General features: G+C 38.7%; 1 protein-coding gene across 1 annotated transcript in view; it reads right to left on the reverse strand.

Annotated features, from left to right (window-relative positions):
• Window positions 1-17,452, reverse strand: part of LOC128505592 (myb/SANT-like DNA-binding domain-containing protein 2) — a 36,993-nt gene extending 19,541 nt beyond the window's left edge. The window contains exons 1-2 of the mRNA XM_053476106.1: window positions 17,370-17,452; window positions 16,180-16,255 (exon numbers count right to left, since the gene is read on the reverse strand). Coding sequence (XP_053332081.1) covers window positions 16,180-16,255; window positions 17,370-17,452 — 159 coding nt within the window. The remainder of the gene's footprint in view (window positions 1-16,179; window positions 16,256-17,369) is intronic.
• Window positions 17,453-19,252: the final 1,800 nt, after the last annotated feature.

The following is a 19,252-nucleotide window of genomic DNA, read 5'->3' on the forward strand; positions in this document are numbered from 1 at the left end:
TACCTCATAAGAGGTCAGAGGGTAAGAACGGTCTGAATAGGATAGAGTTATCCTGTGTGTGTGTGTGTGTGTGTGTGTGTGTGTGTGTGGATTTGAGGTTTTGTATATTTGAGAGTATGTGTTTTTTGACAACCTCCCTGTGGTTTATGTCTCCTAAAGGTTAGATCTGAGGAATCAGGAGACATTGTAACCTTTATACACTAAAGACCTTTCTTTGGCAGGCAGCTGTGATGAGAATAATAGTTCTTAAAGGTTTTGCAGATGCTGTTCTGCAGTTGATCAATGTGCATGAAAAACTATTAAAGCTATTACATGCAACGTGGACAAATACAGCAATAAATAGCATTTCGTGTGTATGAAAAGGTAAACAAGGGATTAAAATCCATCAATAGGGTTCTATTCATGCAGTATATAACATTTGAGCAAGATGCTCAACTCAAATCAAATGCTCTTCCAGAAAGAATCACAATAACATAAATCTAGCAAAATCTCTTTAATACAGCACTGAGTGTAATATTTGTGAATGCAAATTGGCAATGTGAATCACTTCTCATGTGCATATTATACCTCTGAGATATGCACAGCCACACTTGCACATTAATGAGATGAGGTTGATGCTTGCTCATGCTCAAGACTGAGGCAGCATGATCTGACCCATTCCTCTCTGTCTTTTTCACTGCTATTTAACTGCTGTTATTCTTAGTCCGGTCACATAGATTGCAAAGATCAGACAATTCCTCTCATGATGAAACCATGCCACTACCTGTACGCTTAGAGCAGTCTGCTTATCGTGATTCTTTTTAACATGATAATGTAAGGAGAAAATATAATGAAATATTTCCAGGATGATAAAATGGATCTTTTAGAGAACTTGTTTTAAGCTATTTATGTTAATTGATGCCTAAAATGCTTTTAGTTATGGCTATCATAATTATCTGAGTCAAATTGTATAGTATTCATGTGCTGTTGGATGCAAAAACCCAACTTTCTCCCTATTTTGTTGATAACTTGTTTTGAAGTGTTTAGTGTTCCATGAGGTCACAGATGTGTTTGTGCCTTTTAAATTACAAAAATCACTCAAATCCCTTTTCACAAGTAAAGAATGCTGTAAAATTATGTATTCAATATGTCTGATACATGTGTGAAAGGTTCACTGAAATGTGACAGAGATGTAAAGGAGTGAAATGAGCTGTGCTTTTTTTCAGTGCCAATGAGCTTTGATGGTTTTAAATGAGTCATCATTGTCCAGGGCTTTTTTACACCTGCCTTCAAATTCAGTTTTATCTCAGTGGCCTAAACTGGCTCCAGATCAGATCATTATCTTAGCACCATGAATCATCATCATTATACCCACTTATCGTCATGGCTGATTGTAGATCAGATTCTAATTACACCAAAGTAATTCATTTAGTAGCATGGCTGATTGCAGCAGTTGCAGGCTCTCATTCAATTCTTTAGCACTTCTTTCAGTTTTATGATGGATAATTTTATAATAAAATCCTTAATTTGTAATTGATTTAAATAAGTTTGTTTTGATTAGAATTTAATGATCATGTCCTATATAAGGAATTTAAGTAAATAAAAAAATATAGATTTTTAAGAGATGAGACAAGTCCGGTATTAAGTTGCACAGGTTAGTTTTGTGCTCTCTCCAATAGTGTAAAACATGAAGTGTTAAATTTTTAATTTGAGCAAATATTTGTTGATAAATATCTTCCTAATCTTCCAACAGAATTGAAATGTTTAATCCTTAACATTGTTTTAAAGCATTGTAATGAATATTATTCAGCGGTGATAAAAAAACATGCATTTCTTTTTCGTTATAAAACTGCGCTATAGGAGAAGTTAGGTTAAAGTTTTTTTTGGGTTAGCAGGGAACGCCTGGTGTCAAATGAATCGAATGGTTCTGTCTTTCTTCAAATTCAAATTCAAATTTTATTTGTCACATACACAGTCATACGCAGTACGAAATGTAGTGAAATGCTTACCACATCATGCAATCCGTGTTGATTTTTTTTTTTTTAAAGAATGTTTCGACTGATTTCCCCCTTAACAGAATTGCACTTGCCACATGTCTGCAACTGGACATGATACAATAATAAACTTGGTTAAAATATAGAGCTCATTGAAGCAGGAGTCTGAAAACATGGATAACTCAAATGCAACTTAATACATGATTTGATGTGATGGGTCACATAATGTACAGTATATGGTTTGTTCTTTACACATGTTTGGTTCTAGGTGTCAAAGAGGAACATCTTAGAGGAAAAGACAAAAAACATGTATTGTGTGAAATGACAACTTGCCTTTTTGTTTATTACACAAAGAAATTTTACAAATTCTATTTTCATTTTGCTCTACTTATCAGTTCTGAATATCAAGTATATGTTAAATATGTGGAGGACAGAAAATAGCATTTTAACAAGTAATACCAATATAAAATTTTCATTATAATAATTAATAATATTACAATATTTATTTGCTGACTATATTTTCTTTTTTGACCTAAGATTTCTTTATAAAAATAAAACCTATGCATGAGTGAAAATAGTTATCTAATATTCATCATATTAAATGGCACAAAATTTGGAACATGGAAGCGCCAAATAAGAATCTCTGTGGACAAATTAAAATGGCACCACACGCCAGACAAATTCGTACGGGCTGCGTCCTTTATCTCATTAACTACTGTCCTGTCCTACTGGATTCTCCCGCATGTCTTCAAACAATAGCCACTCTTCTTCATCAAAGCACAAAAGAAAAAGCCCATCACAGCCACCCACCATCCCAATGTGGATTTACCTTCACGCCTTTCACAGCTGAGACCTAGTCTCCAAGGAGCTCCCCGCCTGTGCTTCACCCCTCCAGCGGTGAGGACCAGGTGTCTCTCCTCCATCAGACATCAGGTTAATTCATCCAAGGCTTCTGAACCACACGCGTCCCCTCATCAGTAGGCTGCAGCACATTTACATTAGAGTCCGCTATCATTAGGGCGATGTGGACACGGATATAGTTAATGAGAAGGGCTGTAATGAAGGAACGCGTCTGATCTCTGAGAGCGTAGGTAACAGGGTCAGGGCCAAAGCCATGTCATGCCTCTGTGGATATAAAGGATGGTCACATGGGAACAAGCAGTGAGGGAATCCAAGTTCAAGGCTCCAGCACTCTCTTTGTGTTGGTATTGGGACAGAGTGTACTGTGTAATGCTATTTTAATGGTTAAAATCTTGTGTAGAAAACTTATTGCCCTGTCTGCAAAGTAAAGATATTACAATTTCTGCAGCATTAGTACTGTATATATGGTTAGTTCTGTGGCCTCACACCACCATGGTTGGGGGTTTGTCTTCCACCTCTGTTTCCTCCACAAAGACATGCATATTAGAGTAATACGTGTTTTGAAAGTGCCTGTAGCAGGTGCATGTGTAGCCACGTGTCTGCTTATGCCATGTGATGGACTGGAACCCTGTCCATGGTGGCCCTGCAGTAGGCTCCAGGCCTCCCGTGACCCTGTACTGGCCAAAGGCCTTTTTATTCAGTGTCATGTTACAGTCAATGTTTCAAAAGGTAAAAAGAACAGAACATGGGAATCAAAAATCAAAGCTGCTAAGAAGGTCAGGCAATTGGGTAATTGTATTAACTACGCTAGGCAGAAACAGTAAAAGGAAAACATCTGTAGGGGCAAGACCGTAATGTCACATGGAGTAGCTTGGTAACAAATAGTAGAAACAAACAGATCAAGTATACTACACAGCATGAATATGGTAGTGAATGTTCCTTTATGCTATTTTGGCTGTGTGTGTGTGTGTGTGTGTGTGTGTGTGTGTGTGTGTGTGTGTGTGTGTGTGTGATAGAGTTTACATGCACATTCCTACTTTCTTTTTTTTTATGTCAACATGTCAATAATTCCCCAGATCTTGGGACTAAAAATGTTTTTACACTATCTTTCTGTTAATTTTACTTAATAAAATGAAGCAGATTTAAAAGATGGAAAATGGAGGACTTTTGTTATCAGCCATATGTACGAATATTTAAAATATAATAAACTTTGCATTATATTCACATTAAAAAACTCATGGACTGACTAATTGTGCTAATTTACATTATAATGAAATGTCTTTTGATGAACCTAATTGACATAGTTCAGGATCTGAAAATAACCTCAGGCTAGACCCCCAGATGTAAATGAGGGCATCAAGGGGAACAAAGGAAATGCTTAAAAATTACGGAGCAGCACCTTGGTGTCAATTAGCAATTTTAGGAAATAAGAAAAATAAGAAACATTTCTTTTTTTTTTTTTGTCATACCAAATATATACTGTATATTGAGCATAGTTGCCTTTTTTGGGTAAGAACTAATCAAATCCATCTACCGAAAATGTTAATTTTAATCACAATTTACTAATTAGCTTTTCCTAAGTAAATTAAATAAAAGATTTAATTGTTTATACTTTATTATAAATAATAAAATAGAAAAAAAGTTTTTTTTTCACTGTTTGTCTAAAGAAAAAAAATAACTGATTGTGCCACATCACTCCTTAGTTGCGGTGATGCTCCATCAATGTTCAAAATAATATTGTTGTTGAGGTGAATGTGGGAGTGAACGAAGGTTTCTTAATAAGGCTTCACTGGAGTGTGGTGAGAGTGAATAAAGCGCTGTGACACAGATTGATGTGCCATGTGAGCAATATATACGAGTGATGAGCTGGTCAGTCTGGATAGTGTGGGTGGAGGGAGGTTTTGAGGGTGGCAGGAGCAGCTCTATGGCCTATGGCCCAGGTCTATGGCCCGTGCTGGCCCAGCTGTGGCCCAGCTGTATTTTGGCCCCGGGAGCAGTGGGATCAGGCCCTGACCCCAGCACTGTCCACAACTCAATACCCCATTAGCCCCAGCAGCTGCTCTTACTGACCAGCATAACCACCATCATATTTGTCACTGGTCATTTCCATGAGGGGCGTCACAGAAAACCCGTGATTTCATAACATTCTGCCAAAACTAAGAAGCTGCAAAAAAACAATTTATGACCGAACACAAGACTTTATTTCATGCTTTCACTGATTTCTGTTTTTTTTTAACAACACTATATCTTATCACTACATCGCATTACATCTCATCATAAGAAACCGATATAGAAATGAATCGAACTTTCACAAAAATCATATAAACAAAATAAAAAAGAAACGTTACAACACCCACCCTGCTCCCCACTTACTTTACAAGTAGAAGCCACACTGATTTGAGTAAAATTGTTGTAGTAATAATTCACTTGATTAGAAGTACAAGTAGTCATCAGAAAAATTATTTAAGTAAGCTTACAGTAAATAAAGTCTAAAATTAAATAAAAAAATACTTACATATTATTTTCGCAAATGACATTTTACACATTTGAAGATATTTACACATCTTCAAATGAACTTACTAATAAAAAAATGCCTATACCCCAAAAATTTATTTTTTTTCCAATAATAAATAACAAAGTGTGCTATAATGCAATGAAAATGAACAGTATCTAAAGAAAAATATTGTTATCTAGCTAACTAAATTATGTAATAATAGCTTGCTAGGCTTGTTAGTTAGGAACCCGTTATTTTTTCTCATTATTATGTTGTGTTAGAAGTCTGTTTTGGGTCATTGTCTTGCTGTATGTTGAAGAGCCTCCCAAATATACTAGATGCATTTTCTGTAAATGTATCTGCTTGATCATTAATTAGTTCTATCAGGAATAGTGATTAATGAGGCTGCTTGAGTGTCACGCCTTGATTCTACTTCCACTGTGATTGACCAATGACCAATGACCTCATGACCAATGACCTCATATGTTTTGCAGCAAAATCCTTCCTATTTAAAAATTTTTCCATCACTCTAGTAGAAGTTCATCTTGGTTCCAAAACTTCTGTGGCTCATCTATACATGTCCTTGCCAACTCCAATCTGGTCTTCTAAATCCTACTGCTAATGAATGGTTTGCATCTTGTGGCATGACCACTATATTTTTGCTCTCAGCATCTTCTTTAAACCAGTGCTTCTCAACCCTAGTCCTGAGGGACTACTGCCCTGCATATTTAAGTGTTATCTCAGCTCCCAGCACACTTGATTTGGTTAATCAACAAATTAGTAGCATTTTCTTAATTGAAGTAGGTGTGGTAGAGCAGGGAAAAAACTAAAGTATGTGGGATGGTGGTCCTTCAGGATCAGGAATGAGAACCAGTGGATCGTAATGACTTCACAGTGTCTCTGTCATCAACTGCCATTGCAGTTGCCCCAGCAGAGTTGTGCAAATTAATATAAGAAACACACTGATATGACCTTATCCAGGCTGTTATAATATTGTAACATTAATGACTTAAACACCTTTTGTGACATATAGAGAAGTATATTTCACAAAATATTTGTTTGTGTATAATTTGCCAGAAAAAAAAGTTTTTCTTAAAACTGCAAGAATGGATTTATCTTGTTTTGCAGTTAATCCCAACACATGTTCATTACTTTCTTTTTTTATGTTTTTTTTTCTGGTTGTAGGTACTCTTTCATTTATCTAGTGAGCATCATCATTGGTGGTAGTGGTCGAGAGATCAAGCGTCAGATGAAGCCAAAAGGAAACATGTTATGCTTTCCACCTGGGGAACCATTATAAAGTTTATTTATGGGTGTTTATGTTAGAAGAAAGAAAGACCAGTCGCTGATCGTACAGTACCAGCACTGAGCAGAGCACACCGATCAGCCAAATCATTAACACCTCTGCCTAAAGAGTGAACATCAATGATCACCAAACTGGTGACAGAACCATGGGCACCCAAGCCTCACCCATGCCTCACCCATGCTCAGATCAGCTTTTCTGGTTTAAACCCCAAAAAAAAGCCAATGGAGCAGAAATCACCAAAAAAAAAAGTCACTGCTGGCCAGAATAGAAAGGCAGCAGACACCCAGTGCACCATAACCCACTGTGCATGGGGACCAGCAGGCAAAGAGCCCAAGGCTGCTGACCTGACTTCCCAGATCCCATGGGATGTGCCACACAAACACATCCCTGACCTGCAACCCAAAGCACCCAGTGGATCTGCTACCAATGTCCTGTTGAGAGACACCACAGCACACCCCCAGAGGTCCTGAAGAGCTCTGCCCCTAGGGACTAGAGCTGCCCCAGAGGCACAAGGGGAACCCAAAAACTAGGTGGTTTTAAAGTTATTTGCAATTCATTTTATTTTTTATTGTCATATATTTGTATATGACAATAACAATTGTCATTGTCGCAAAGCGGCTTTACACAATTAAAAGAATTATTTAAGTTTGTATGGAATGTAAATGTGTATGAATCAAAATGGTCATATAGTCCCTGATGAGCAAGCTGAGGGCGACAGTGGCAAGAAAAAAACTCCCTGAGATGGCAATAGGAAGAAACCTTCAGAGGAACCGGCCTCAACAGGGAACCTTATTCGATTGAAATATAAAGCAAGAATTGATCTGCATTCATACTGTGTGTTAGGCGGCAGGCAGTTTAGCATAACAGTTGATGTTAATTGATGTTAATATGGAGGCCAGGTAGTTATTGGAGGCTCAGGTAGACTTGTAAGAAATTCCAGTCCTGAGCGACTGTAGCCAAGTCAAGTCCTCAGAGAAACAGCTTTCAACATCAGTCTAGGCCAGAACCTTCTCCATGGTAGAGTGAAACCGTCCCCAGACACCAGACACATCCCAAAGAGACACATGGGGCATCTACAGTATGTGACGAGATCTCCAACCAGAAGCGGGGCACCAGGATGAGTCAGACAGGTCTGGAGGGCAGGGGGAGTATAACTGGCAGCTCAGGAACGACAAGTGTAGCTCAACAGAGGGAGGCAGAGAGAGCGGGGAAAGAGAACAGGAGAGGGGAGAGCAGAAGAGGAGAGATAACAGTTAGGTATGGTCACAGTCACACAATGTATAATGTGAATGTATATTTAGTGTACAGTACAAGCAGGAACTCTGACAGCTATAACAGCATAGCTAAAAGGGAGAGCCAGAAGGAAACACAGACATGAGGGCTCCCTGACATGTTAAGCAACCAATCACCTCACCGTCAACAAACCTGAGTGATCAATGAGAGTGAGGAAGACAGCATCCAAACATACCAGTTCACCATAATACTCTACGTCCATGAGTCCCCCAGATCTGCTCCTTTACCTATGGCAAATCTATTTATAAAAATGCTTGGCTAAATAAATAGGTTTTTAGCCTAGACTAAAACTGAGACTGTGCAAATAGTCCCGAACACTATTTGGAAGGCTATTCCATAACTTTGTAAGAAAAGGCTCTGCCCCTGCTGTAGTTTTCATAATACGCGGTACTAACGAGCAGCCTGCATCCTTTGATCGAAGTAGGCGTGGCAGATCGTAGGACACTAGCAGTTCACTCAGATACTGCGACACGAGACCATTTAATGCTTTATATGTCAAAAGTAGTATTTTAAATCAATTTCAATTATATATTTCAATAATCACAAATCAGTTATGTATGTGTACAATAAGTACAAAAATAACAGTATTTGTCTCCCCAAGATTGTTTCCATCCTTCATTTCACAAACAAAACCAAAAAGTTTTACAGCCATGTTCTAACTTTATAATAGAAAACTTCTGGTTACATAATGACTGTTGTACATACTTCAAAATATCTATTCCCTTCCCAGTGAAAATCAAGGCATAGGTGTATGTATCAACTGGATTAAGGTGTTAGGTGTGGTGTATGCATAATTAAAACCCAGTGTGTATTATGTTGACCAGCTACTTATTTTAAAAATAAAAAATTACCTTGTACTTCCAATTCTTGGGGTTTTTATCTATTAAAGAAGTATGTACAATCATTCTGCTCCTAAAAAGAAAGCATTGCAACCCAAATTTGCCATGAAACAGATGTTTATGCTCAGACATTTGCATGAAAACAAGAAGAGAAAACAACAATCATAATTATGTGTCAAATGATTTTGCAAGGCATTTTTTAAACTTTATATTTCGAGTTGTTTTCCTTTTAATGTAATTTCTTTCATAAATTAGTACAGTTCTTATAGAATGTATTTTTGAATGCAGGTAGGTCACCAATACTCAATCCAATGCTTCTATATGAAGTAAAATGGGGACCTCAGAAATAAGACCAAAATCACAGTCAATCTATAACAATAACTGAGGTTTATTCTCTCTTTCCTTCTCTTTTTCTCTCTCATGCAATGACTAAGCTAGACTTTTATGGAAACTGTCATCCTAAGGATTTTGACATAAGCATCACGTAATACATCCAGTACTGGTTAAAATGTTTATGCATTGATTACATTCTGCATGCCCATTGTTACCACCCTTCAGATAAACGATAAAATTAATTCTGAGACTGTTCTCATTTTTTATAAGCACACGATGTATGTTTGGGCAAAAAAAATAATGAATGTTTGCAATTTAGTCAGTTCAGTCTAGTTTTAAAAGGAATTTACTTACCTGCTGTATCCAGGCAACAAATCAATAGAGGTTGCTTTGTATTTGCAAAAGTATATAATTTTTCAAGTGAAAATATAACTGTTGAACATATGAACCTCTGAATTCCAATGTTTTTTCTAGAAAACTACTGGTTTTTAGAAAGGGGAAGTCAAAGAAAAATGACCCTTGGCACCATTATGTTGTACAGTACTGTACATACAGTATACACAGCATGTCTTATGGCATACAAAATGACGTATCTTTAAATTTAATTCTTTATGAAGACACATGGGATAACGATTATGGCTCTTCACATTGATTGTGATAGTTATTTTAATATACTTACTTAAATGGTACTAATGATCAATTTTAAATTTTATATACTGTTTCAAATAATATAGTTCAACTAAAATGACATTAGCTTTCATTCTAATATGTGTTTTAAATGTTTAAACACATCCCGGCTTGTGCTATTGCTTCCCAGCTCTCTAAATCTCAGCATGGTGATTCATTTAGCCGACACCTTTCAACTGCCTCGTAATGAGTGGGATCGGGGTGTGTGGAAATTGGCCTACTTGCCGTCCCCTCACTTTGTATGCTGCTGATTGATAACTGCAATAAAGGCTGGAGCTGCTTCATGGTGAGTTTGCATCTGTGTGCTCTTATAAGGGTCTGCCTAGAGTCCGTTGGGACTGATTCAAGATATGTGACACGCTCTACTAAGAGTAAGATAAAAGTTTCAGAAACTGTTTTCTGAGATGGCGATGAAGCAGTAAAGCTTATGATAGGGTCCCAGATAAGCTGGGACTTAATGTCTTCAGTTTACGTAGCGTCAGTTTCAGAAGGAAACAGAAAAGGTAAAAGAGATGTTATTTTTAACTTTACCATTTGGGAAATCTCTTACTATAACCCCTCAATAATGAATCATGTTCATTTGCAGGTGGATCCGCTTGTCAGATCTTAATTGTGTGAAGTTCCGAGGTTTAGTCCTGGGCAGAAGTCCTATAGCATGACATTTTCCTGCAGGGTTAAAGGTCTCCTGCCAAATGTCAGTGCGCTAGGGAGTGGGCAGATGGCCAGCAGCTTCTTCTAGCTTAGGAGTCCTGTTAAAATCAAACTGACAGATAACCTTATAACAAAGTGCTTTTGCCAGATCTCGCGTTTAATCCGTCCCAGTTCATAGCAATTCTAAAAGTTTCTCTAAAGTCTTTTTCAATATACATTTTTAGAAGTGTATTGAGATGAAACTGTGACATGTTTGTAACAGGTACCATGTTAACTATTCATTGGACTTCTGAATCATTTCTTAAGGTTAAGGTTGAACCCTACCTTGTTCCCTGCATATAATTCATATAGCTTTACACATTGAGAAAAACGGACAAATGGTTAATAAACTGTTAGAGAAAGTAAAAGAGATGACGAAATGAGGGAAAGGGACAGAGGCATGTGTGTGGAGTAGATAACCCTGCTGTGAACCTAATTAAAAGGTGTTTGGAACAGAGGGGCTTCTGAGGCACGCAGCGGGGCTTTACCTCTCTTGCTATGCACTATGCAGGACTACAGATTTCTTCTCTTCCCTTTCCTTCCACAGTAACCTTATCCAGTTCTTAGTTGCCAGTGCCAGAAGTTTTGCCATGTCAATTTAAAGCTGCAGTAATCTTGTCTGTAATTACACTTGTGATTACATTGTAAGGCCTCCTGGCTGTAGAGTAGTGTAACCCCTCTCAGGACCTGAAGGACTGTTTCCTATTCAACTAAAGGTCAGGCTGCTCTTCTGTGTCTCTAACTATTTACTGAACCCCTAATCCTTCTATTCAGACGTTGAAAAGACCAGATTGCATTAATCAGATGTTTTGTCTTATGTTGATGCATAAGTAAATGTTAATATGTTTTTGTCCCAGTTTCTCAAGAGAGCAGAGCTGATGGTGTGGTGTCTATTGTAAATGGTTTTGTTTAAATGACTGGCGACTTAGCAGAGCCCTGTTTTCAACATCCAGCATTGATTTTCAGGGGATAAACCACTGAACTGGAATACTTATTATCTGTCTCCCTCTTTTGTGGGAGTTTTAGTGGGGTGTTGACGAAAAGAATTGTGTGTGTGTGTGTGTATGTGTTCGGGTAAGAGAGAGATATACAGAAGCATTGATGTCCGTTCATCATCTCTGTCTACCTAAGGAGATGGTTAAATTTTAGCACATTCCATCGAGTTAGACTGTCAGCTCGACAGCTGCACACTTCCTTTTTCCTTAAAAATCCTTCTCAAATTTTGTTTTCAGCTAATTAACCACAGTTAATCTAATATTCAGTTTGTTTCTTTCGAGTGTCCGAGGATTCCTTCTCTGGGTAGCGGAACTCCCTCCCCAGTGCTGGTATGTCTCTCATTAGCATGGGACCTTCATTAGCTGTGTTAAAGTCTGGGGTACTGAAGGAAGCTTCTCTTTGTTCCCCAAAATCTCCCCCCAGATAATACCAGGTCCAGGCTCGTCCATCAAGCTGTCATGGCGCAAGGCTCTTGGGGATCAGGCCATACTAGCCCATGCATATTCAACCAGCCAACACCCCACAAGCCCCCTAAAAAAGGATAAATGTGGCCTACTGTAGGTATGGTGGCCAGTGGCATGCGCCCCCACCCATATTAATGCACTAATAAAGAGGCAGCAGATTCCTCCTCAGTGATATGTCCCACAGGACAACAAGGATAATTAAAGGCTTCATGCTGTATGTGAATAACAATCACTCACTTCCACAATAGGCAAAGTCATGCAGAATGACATAGGAAATGCGACTCCTGCAGGATAAAATAATTTCTCCTGTATTATGTTAATGTATATCCTACTATTGGTATGCAAAAGCAGTTTTCAAGGTAGACACACCAATGACACTTTTTTTAGTATTATACTACATATGCTATCTCCATTTGAAGGGCAGTTTAAATTATTTTTTTCTTTTGATTATTCACTGCAGTTGTATATACAGTACATAGAGTATCAATTTCCTAAAGACTGCACTTTAATAAATTATTATACTAAAGATAAAATTGATGCAATCAATCAGTCTGCTTCTTCGTGGTATTTCACTGCCATGTACTGCTGTGCATTATCATGTCACCACAAATTGTTTGACATACAGGGAAAGGCAAATAACTAGACTAAAATGTGATGCAGTAGTAATAATAGAACAGAGCATGTATAGTGTAGAGTACTATTAAGTGATGCTTATTCAAAAACAACTTAAGATTCCATCACTTTCAGTTGAGCATTAAATGGTGATGAAAATGTGATAATTAGGCAAATGAAAAGTTTTAAGCATAATTACAAGCCCTGCTCATTGTATTTGGAAGTGAGGGTGAGTTGGCTTTGTGTTTGGAATGAGAGGGAGCTCTCAGGGGAGTCAGGCACACTCTGGCCATCTACTTACACAATAATCAGCTTGTCAGGAGAAAGAAAGAAAAAGCGCGAGAGAGAGAGAGAGAGAGAGAGAGAGTTATTTTATAAGCTATTACTTTTAACCCCTTTGTGGAATTAATTATTATCTGCCTGTTTAGCAGTAATTCACGTTTTCTTATATGTACTATATGCTGTATTTTCCTGTGGGTCCTATGAATTTTAGTTCTTATAAATCAAAGCATTTGCTGATTTTGGGCATGAGTATATACAGTATCTTGAACTGGGATATTTCCAGCCAAAGCCAAGCTCTGTTATTTTAGATTTAAACTTTTTGTAATTGTAATTACTGTAATAGCACAAATACAAAAGCTGGTCACTAGTAGTACTAGTACTCAATAGTAGGTCCATGCTAGTCACTTATATTAGGTCCGTCCATTACATTTTTGTGAAAACAGTTCAAATTTGCAAAGATATAAACTTCGTGGCCAAAAACAAACAAACAAACAAACAAGGTCTCTCACAGGTCTCTGGGAGTCATTGATGCTCAGATCCAGCCACCCTTTGTTGTCTTTCAAACTTTTTCCCTCTGTCTGCTTTTCCTCCTGCCTGCTGTTGCCCTGCAGGATGGTCATTGCAAGCCTGTCAGATCTTGTGTCAAGCTCTTACCACTCTTACTTAACGCTCTTAATGATGCTAAGGAGGTCACCAAGGGGTCCAGTGGTTCGAGGGATCATCTGGCAGATTCTATATTTGTGATGTGTACAGTCTATGAGATGCTCAAGAGTTTTCAGTAGCATCTCATTTAAATTAAAAGCTTGGATGTTCTTCTTGAGATCAGCAGTGTAGATCCATGTTTTGCATGCTTAGACAAGCATTCATATAATAAGTGATTGCATAAGTTTGCATTTTGATCTGAGCACTTCTGTCTCTGAGCACTTCTGTAAACTAAAACTGGTGCCGATGTTTTCTGTGATATTCTGGACAGGATTTTTGGCTTGGAGTCTCTATCTGTCATGATTACTCCCAAGAACTCAAACCTCAATACAGCTTTCGGTGACTGCCCATTGACTTTGATGTCAGTGCTGAAGACATTGTTGTTAGTCAAAAAATGATTGTTGTTGTTGGGGTGTAGGGTGCTGGGTAGAGGTAACACCTTTGGATATATGGCAGGTACACAATTGGTCCTCATCCACTCCTAAAGCTGTCATGTACTGACTCCAAGAGTCACACCCTGGAAAACTGTTTTAGATGGAGGGATAAACCATGTGAGGATAAACCATGTGAGGGGTTGAAACAGCACCACTAAGCATATAAACATTCTTGATAAAGTCACCAGCTAGAGTGGAGTGGTTCTGAAAGGTCAATGACCGCTTGTCCAGGACCAAGGTGAACCACTTGTTATGTGGTCGTTGGCTGTGGTCAAAAGAGGAATAGGTGCCATCAGGCTTGCCCTTGATTAACTCATGATGATATCAGGCAGCACCTAGACAATACTGGATCAGTTACAGCCCAGGTTAACAATGACTTCACCTTTCCTGATGTTCTTAAAGCCCCAGTGGGCAACATCACAACCAAACTGACCATATCCTAGTTCAGAAGCACTTTTGATCAATTGTGAACATTGCACAGACAAGATCTTTTCCAGGAGCAGATGTAACTCGTGACCAAGACCTGATTATGATGTTTCACCCATGCCCCAAGAAGATGGGAACGCAGAAGTTCACAAGACTCAATTGCAATCTTGATAAGCACAAAGAGATGGCAGTAGAATTCAGTGTGACAATTGGATGGAAATCACCACCACTACTTGCTCTTCATGCAGAAAAAGTGAACACGAACACCATTTTATCTGGACATATCACACTATTGACACTGACATTTTGGGCAAACACTACATTAAAAAGAAACTATGGGTCATTGACAAGTTGCTAGAACTTTGTTATAAACAGTGTGAAAAAAAAAGAAAATAATACAGGAAGGAGTTGCAAAGTACAGGGAAGTGGACAGTCATAAAGACAGGCATGACGATTGCAAAACAGAACTGGATTGACAAACCAGACAATGAAAGACCTAACGACTGTTAAACAAAACAAGGTTCTACTATTCAGAACAAGACCAGAAATGGCCTCACTGAAGAGAAAGAGATCCTAGACAGATATACAGAATACTGATCAGTACGGTAGGACCACTGGTGACAAGGATTACTTAAAGTCTACAAATACATGGTAAAAAAAAAGTCAGTGTCATTGTAAAGTAGATATTTCTCTCTACTTTAGAGAGTTGTCTAAGATTGAAAAGATACTATGTGAAGCTGCATTGTGTTCCAAAGTATGGCTCTTTTGCCGCAATGATCCATCTCTCTGGGACTTCAGTTTGTTCAAAATTACTTTTAGAAGGACCTTGCTAGACTGACTTATCAGAATTACTGTGCGGTAATTTTGGCACAAGTGGAGGTTTTGTTTCTTGGGAAGTGTGATGACTAGAGACTAGGTCCATATGGTAGGCCATTCTCCTATCTGCCAGAATTTATCGCGGATAGTTGTGAGGATGCTTATAGTGTCTTGTCATCCTTCCTGGATAGGTTCTGCTGGTGTTGACTCCAGCTAATTTAACTATCCTCAAGGATTTAACTGCTGTATCAACTTCTTCACAAATGATTGGACTTCCTTATCAGTATTATAAGGGCAATTAGGAAAGTCTTTGACAGAGTATATCATATTATGGGCAATAATGAGTACCCAAAATCATACAAGTCATCAAACAACTATACAAAATGGCAACTAGTGCAGTTTTCCACAACAGGAGTGTCTACTCTTTTCCGCCACTCTTTGACATTTTTCTAGAGCAATTTAAGACAGACGCATTGGATGATCATGAGGGCATGGTCAGCATTTGAGACAAAACAATTACCAATCTTTTTACAAAACCATTTTGCTGATGACATTGATAAATTGGCAGGAAAAGAACTCCCCATCTTGGTAGAATGACTTGACACCACCACCAGGGCATGCAGAATGGAGATCAGGGCAGAATAGTGCAAGTGTACAGGGATTCAGCGGTAAAGGCACTTTTTACTTTTTTTTTTTTTTTTTTTGCTGTTGTCTTGTTAAAACATCTCTCCTGTCTATAGATTCAGTTCAGTTTTCTTTAATCCCCAGTACATGAATCCATTCATGTTTCCATCAATTATAGTTCTGCTCATTTCACTGCATATAGGAATTCTATTGCAAGATTGTTGTTAATGTGTTAATTTTTTTATTTACCTGAAATTCAGGTATTGGTAAAGAAATCAGTCCCTTAAATTTGTGACCTGAACTAAATGATAACAATGCAAAGTTATGATGCTACTATTTCCTCTTACCACCATTAGCTCTAATCTCCAGTCCAGCATCTTAATGATTTTAATGGGAGAGATCTGAAGGAGAGGTGATCGCAGCCTGAGGAAACACAGCAGGACACAGAACATTATCTGCCTTCTTCTTCATTTATTCAACTAATAAGGAGCCTTTTGCTTCTTCTCTAATGACCACCTAGCCCTTTGAATGAGGAATTAAGGGGCAAGTATGGGCGTGAATTGCGTTCTTCTCTATTTCTAAAGAGACATCAGGAGGGCAGCACAGGAGAACAGGAAACAGACAGGACCAAATGTTTTTTTTTTTTTATAATTATTATTTACATGCTACTTTTTTTTTGTCATTAGATTATTTAGATTACTTTTTAATAGTTTACATAATTTTTGTATGTATATTTTATTAATCTGTGTGTATACAATGCAGCACGATATTCGTTTTATTTACTAGTTTAGTTTTATGCAAACTTTTTAAACAAATGTTACTCAAGGATGTGTATTTGATAATGCTACTCATTTAATTTCCATTTTTATGGTTTAATGAAACTTCTCGCCACGCTGCATGAAAACCATATGGGTTAAAGCACACATACAATTTGTTAATATCACTGGAGGGCTCTTCATCGTCTGAGACTTCTAATTTTCCAGAGCCTGATCTCTGTGGACACAGTTAACCAAGCGAGTCTCCATTCGGCATTGGAATGGGGGAGCCGCTCAAAAAATCAGCAAAATAAATTGCTAAGGAAAGGCAGACAATGAGGCCAACTCATTGTGCAGTCTGTTAATCATTGTCCTGGCCCTCTGGCTTCAATAAAGGGAGTATAAAAGAGAATAAAAGAACAATTTGGGTTGCCCCAGCTGTGAATGCCCAGCCTATCAGCCACACAATGACTGAGTGACTGCTGCCGTAATTCAGCGTCTGATCTCGGAAACGCCCCCCTTCTCTCTCCATCTTTGTTTAAGTTGACTCTTGGCCGAGCATCCGTCACATGGCCAGATGGGGAAATCCATAATGCAGAATAGGGATGAGTGAAACCCCCAATCCCTCCCTCTTTCCCTCTAGTTACCCCATTCTGGCTTCACAAACTGGCCCATTACAGACCAATAGGGGCTGCCTTCAGCCTAATTAAGCTCAGCTTTGCTAGTGCCAAACGCAATGGGTTAGCGACCCCCAATGAGACTCTAGCACCTGGGGATGCTACCTGTTACTCAGCCGAACCATCAGCCCTGAGGAGGGGCTCAGCTGCCATGGGACAGCCCTGGCCAAGCCTGGCTGGTGATGCATGGTGCCTGTATCTGATTTGTCTACACTGTCTTAACAGACTCTGTGGGCGGTTTGATGTCTTTGTATTTGCAGATAAACATTTTGCTGTGTTGCTGGTGCCTTTGTTTGCTTATTGTGAGACTGTTACAGCATCATCTTAGTGTCTTCTTCTCTTTGTTTATTGATGCTTTCTTATACTCGTAATAACTATAATTTGGTCATAATGAGATTTACTCATGTATTGTTCAGTTTTAGTTCTGAAATATGATTCTCCAGTGTGCACATCATCTTGGTATAATTTTCTAGAAGCTCATAGCTGTCAAGGGTCTGTATGGTATGTTGTCAATTTGTCAAAAACAATAGATCAGAGTCAAAGACCTAAAGAACTGGAAAGCAGTCAATGCAGCATTGTAGACAGGGGGAAAAAAAGCTTTGTAAGTACTGTCACTCAATACTAAGGCCTACATTGGTGTCAGGTCAGTCTGAGAATGAGCTGATTCTTTTCTGAGGGACTTGGTCAGTCTGGCATTGATTTTCCACAAGGTTAAATGACCTGCAGACCATGGCTGTGTATTTCTGCAAGTTGCTGAATGTCACGTTCCCCTGAGCAAAGCTGATCATGCAACTCTTCTTCTCCCATTCTCAAACGGCAGAGCCAGCAAATAATTCATCTCTCTGTAACAATCAATACAGAGCACTCTTCCATCGCCCTAGTATCTCTTTGTGTTGCTGATTGAGATGAACCGTGCTCTTGTCAGGTCTAGACACTCTGATAGGTGGAAAGTGCATCTCGTAGCACATTGCCAATGTGAGGCTCAAATCCCACCGAGATGAATAATGTCCCAATGTATGTGCAGTACACACCTTGTGTGCTGTTTTAAAATTCATCGCCCTGTTTTAGTCATGCCCTATGCATATTTAAATGATTGCTTTGCAAATCTTTGCAGATTAGCTCTTTATTTAAAAAATGAATCTCAACGTAAAAAATGCATGAGAATGCAAATATCTAAACAGAAGGAATGAAGCGTGTGTATAGAGTTAATATGCATAGGGTTGTGACTAATTGTGGTTTTGTTGTGCGATTACCCAGTGTTTGCTCTGGCTTTAAGAAGGGTCGACTAAAGCTGGGGGTTTGTTTGACTTCTTAGCCCTTGGCCTCAAGTGTATCCTCAGTCTCCAGAGACTGGGTAGTCCCCTGGTACCCCTACATATTGCCCCTGTCACCTCAGCCTGCCTCCCCAATTTCCTGTCTACAAAAGAGCGAATTAGAACAAGGGCATATTAGCATGAGGGCATAATTGGAAAGTTGTGCTATGATGTTTACTTTGTTTTCCAGATTGGCAGGATTTCAATGATTGAAGCAGTGTGACTTTGATTTCTTAAAAGTGAACATTTTGCTCCTGGAGCCTCCCTTAGCGTCTGTATGGGGATCTGATCAAGTCATAAGGCTCAAATTATACAACTTGGCATATGGGCAGTGCTGCCTAATGACAAAAGAGACCAAATGCTTAAGAAGCAAAGGTTAAATTCAGTTTGTGTCAGTGCCAAAAGAAGCCCAATTACAGGAAGAGCTTTACCCTACTGGAAACTCCAGATCCAGCTGTGGGAGCGCGACATTGCACCTGCATTGCCTGCTGCCATGAAAACGCACACTATCTCTCACACACACAGACACACAGACACACAGACACACACACACACACACACGCTTAGACACAATCACACACACCTGCACTCTGGCACCTTGAGACCACCAGGCTGTCTTTCAACCACAAGCTGTTAACCATGAATAGTCACAAATACAGACACTGTATTTATGAC

This window comes from Clarias gariepinus, chromosome 17, assembly GCF_024256425.1.
Source record: "Clarias gariepinus isolate MV-2021 ecotype Netherlands chromosome 17, CGAR_prim_01v2, whole genome shotgun sequence".
NCBI lineage: Eukaryota > Metazoa > Chordata > Actinopteri > Siluriformes > Clariidae > Clarias > Clarias gariepinus.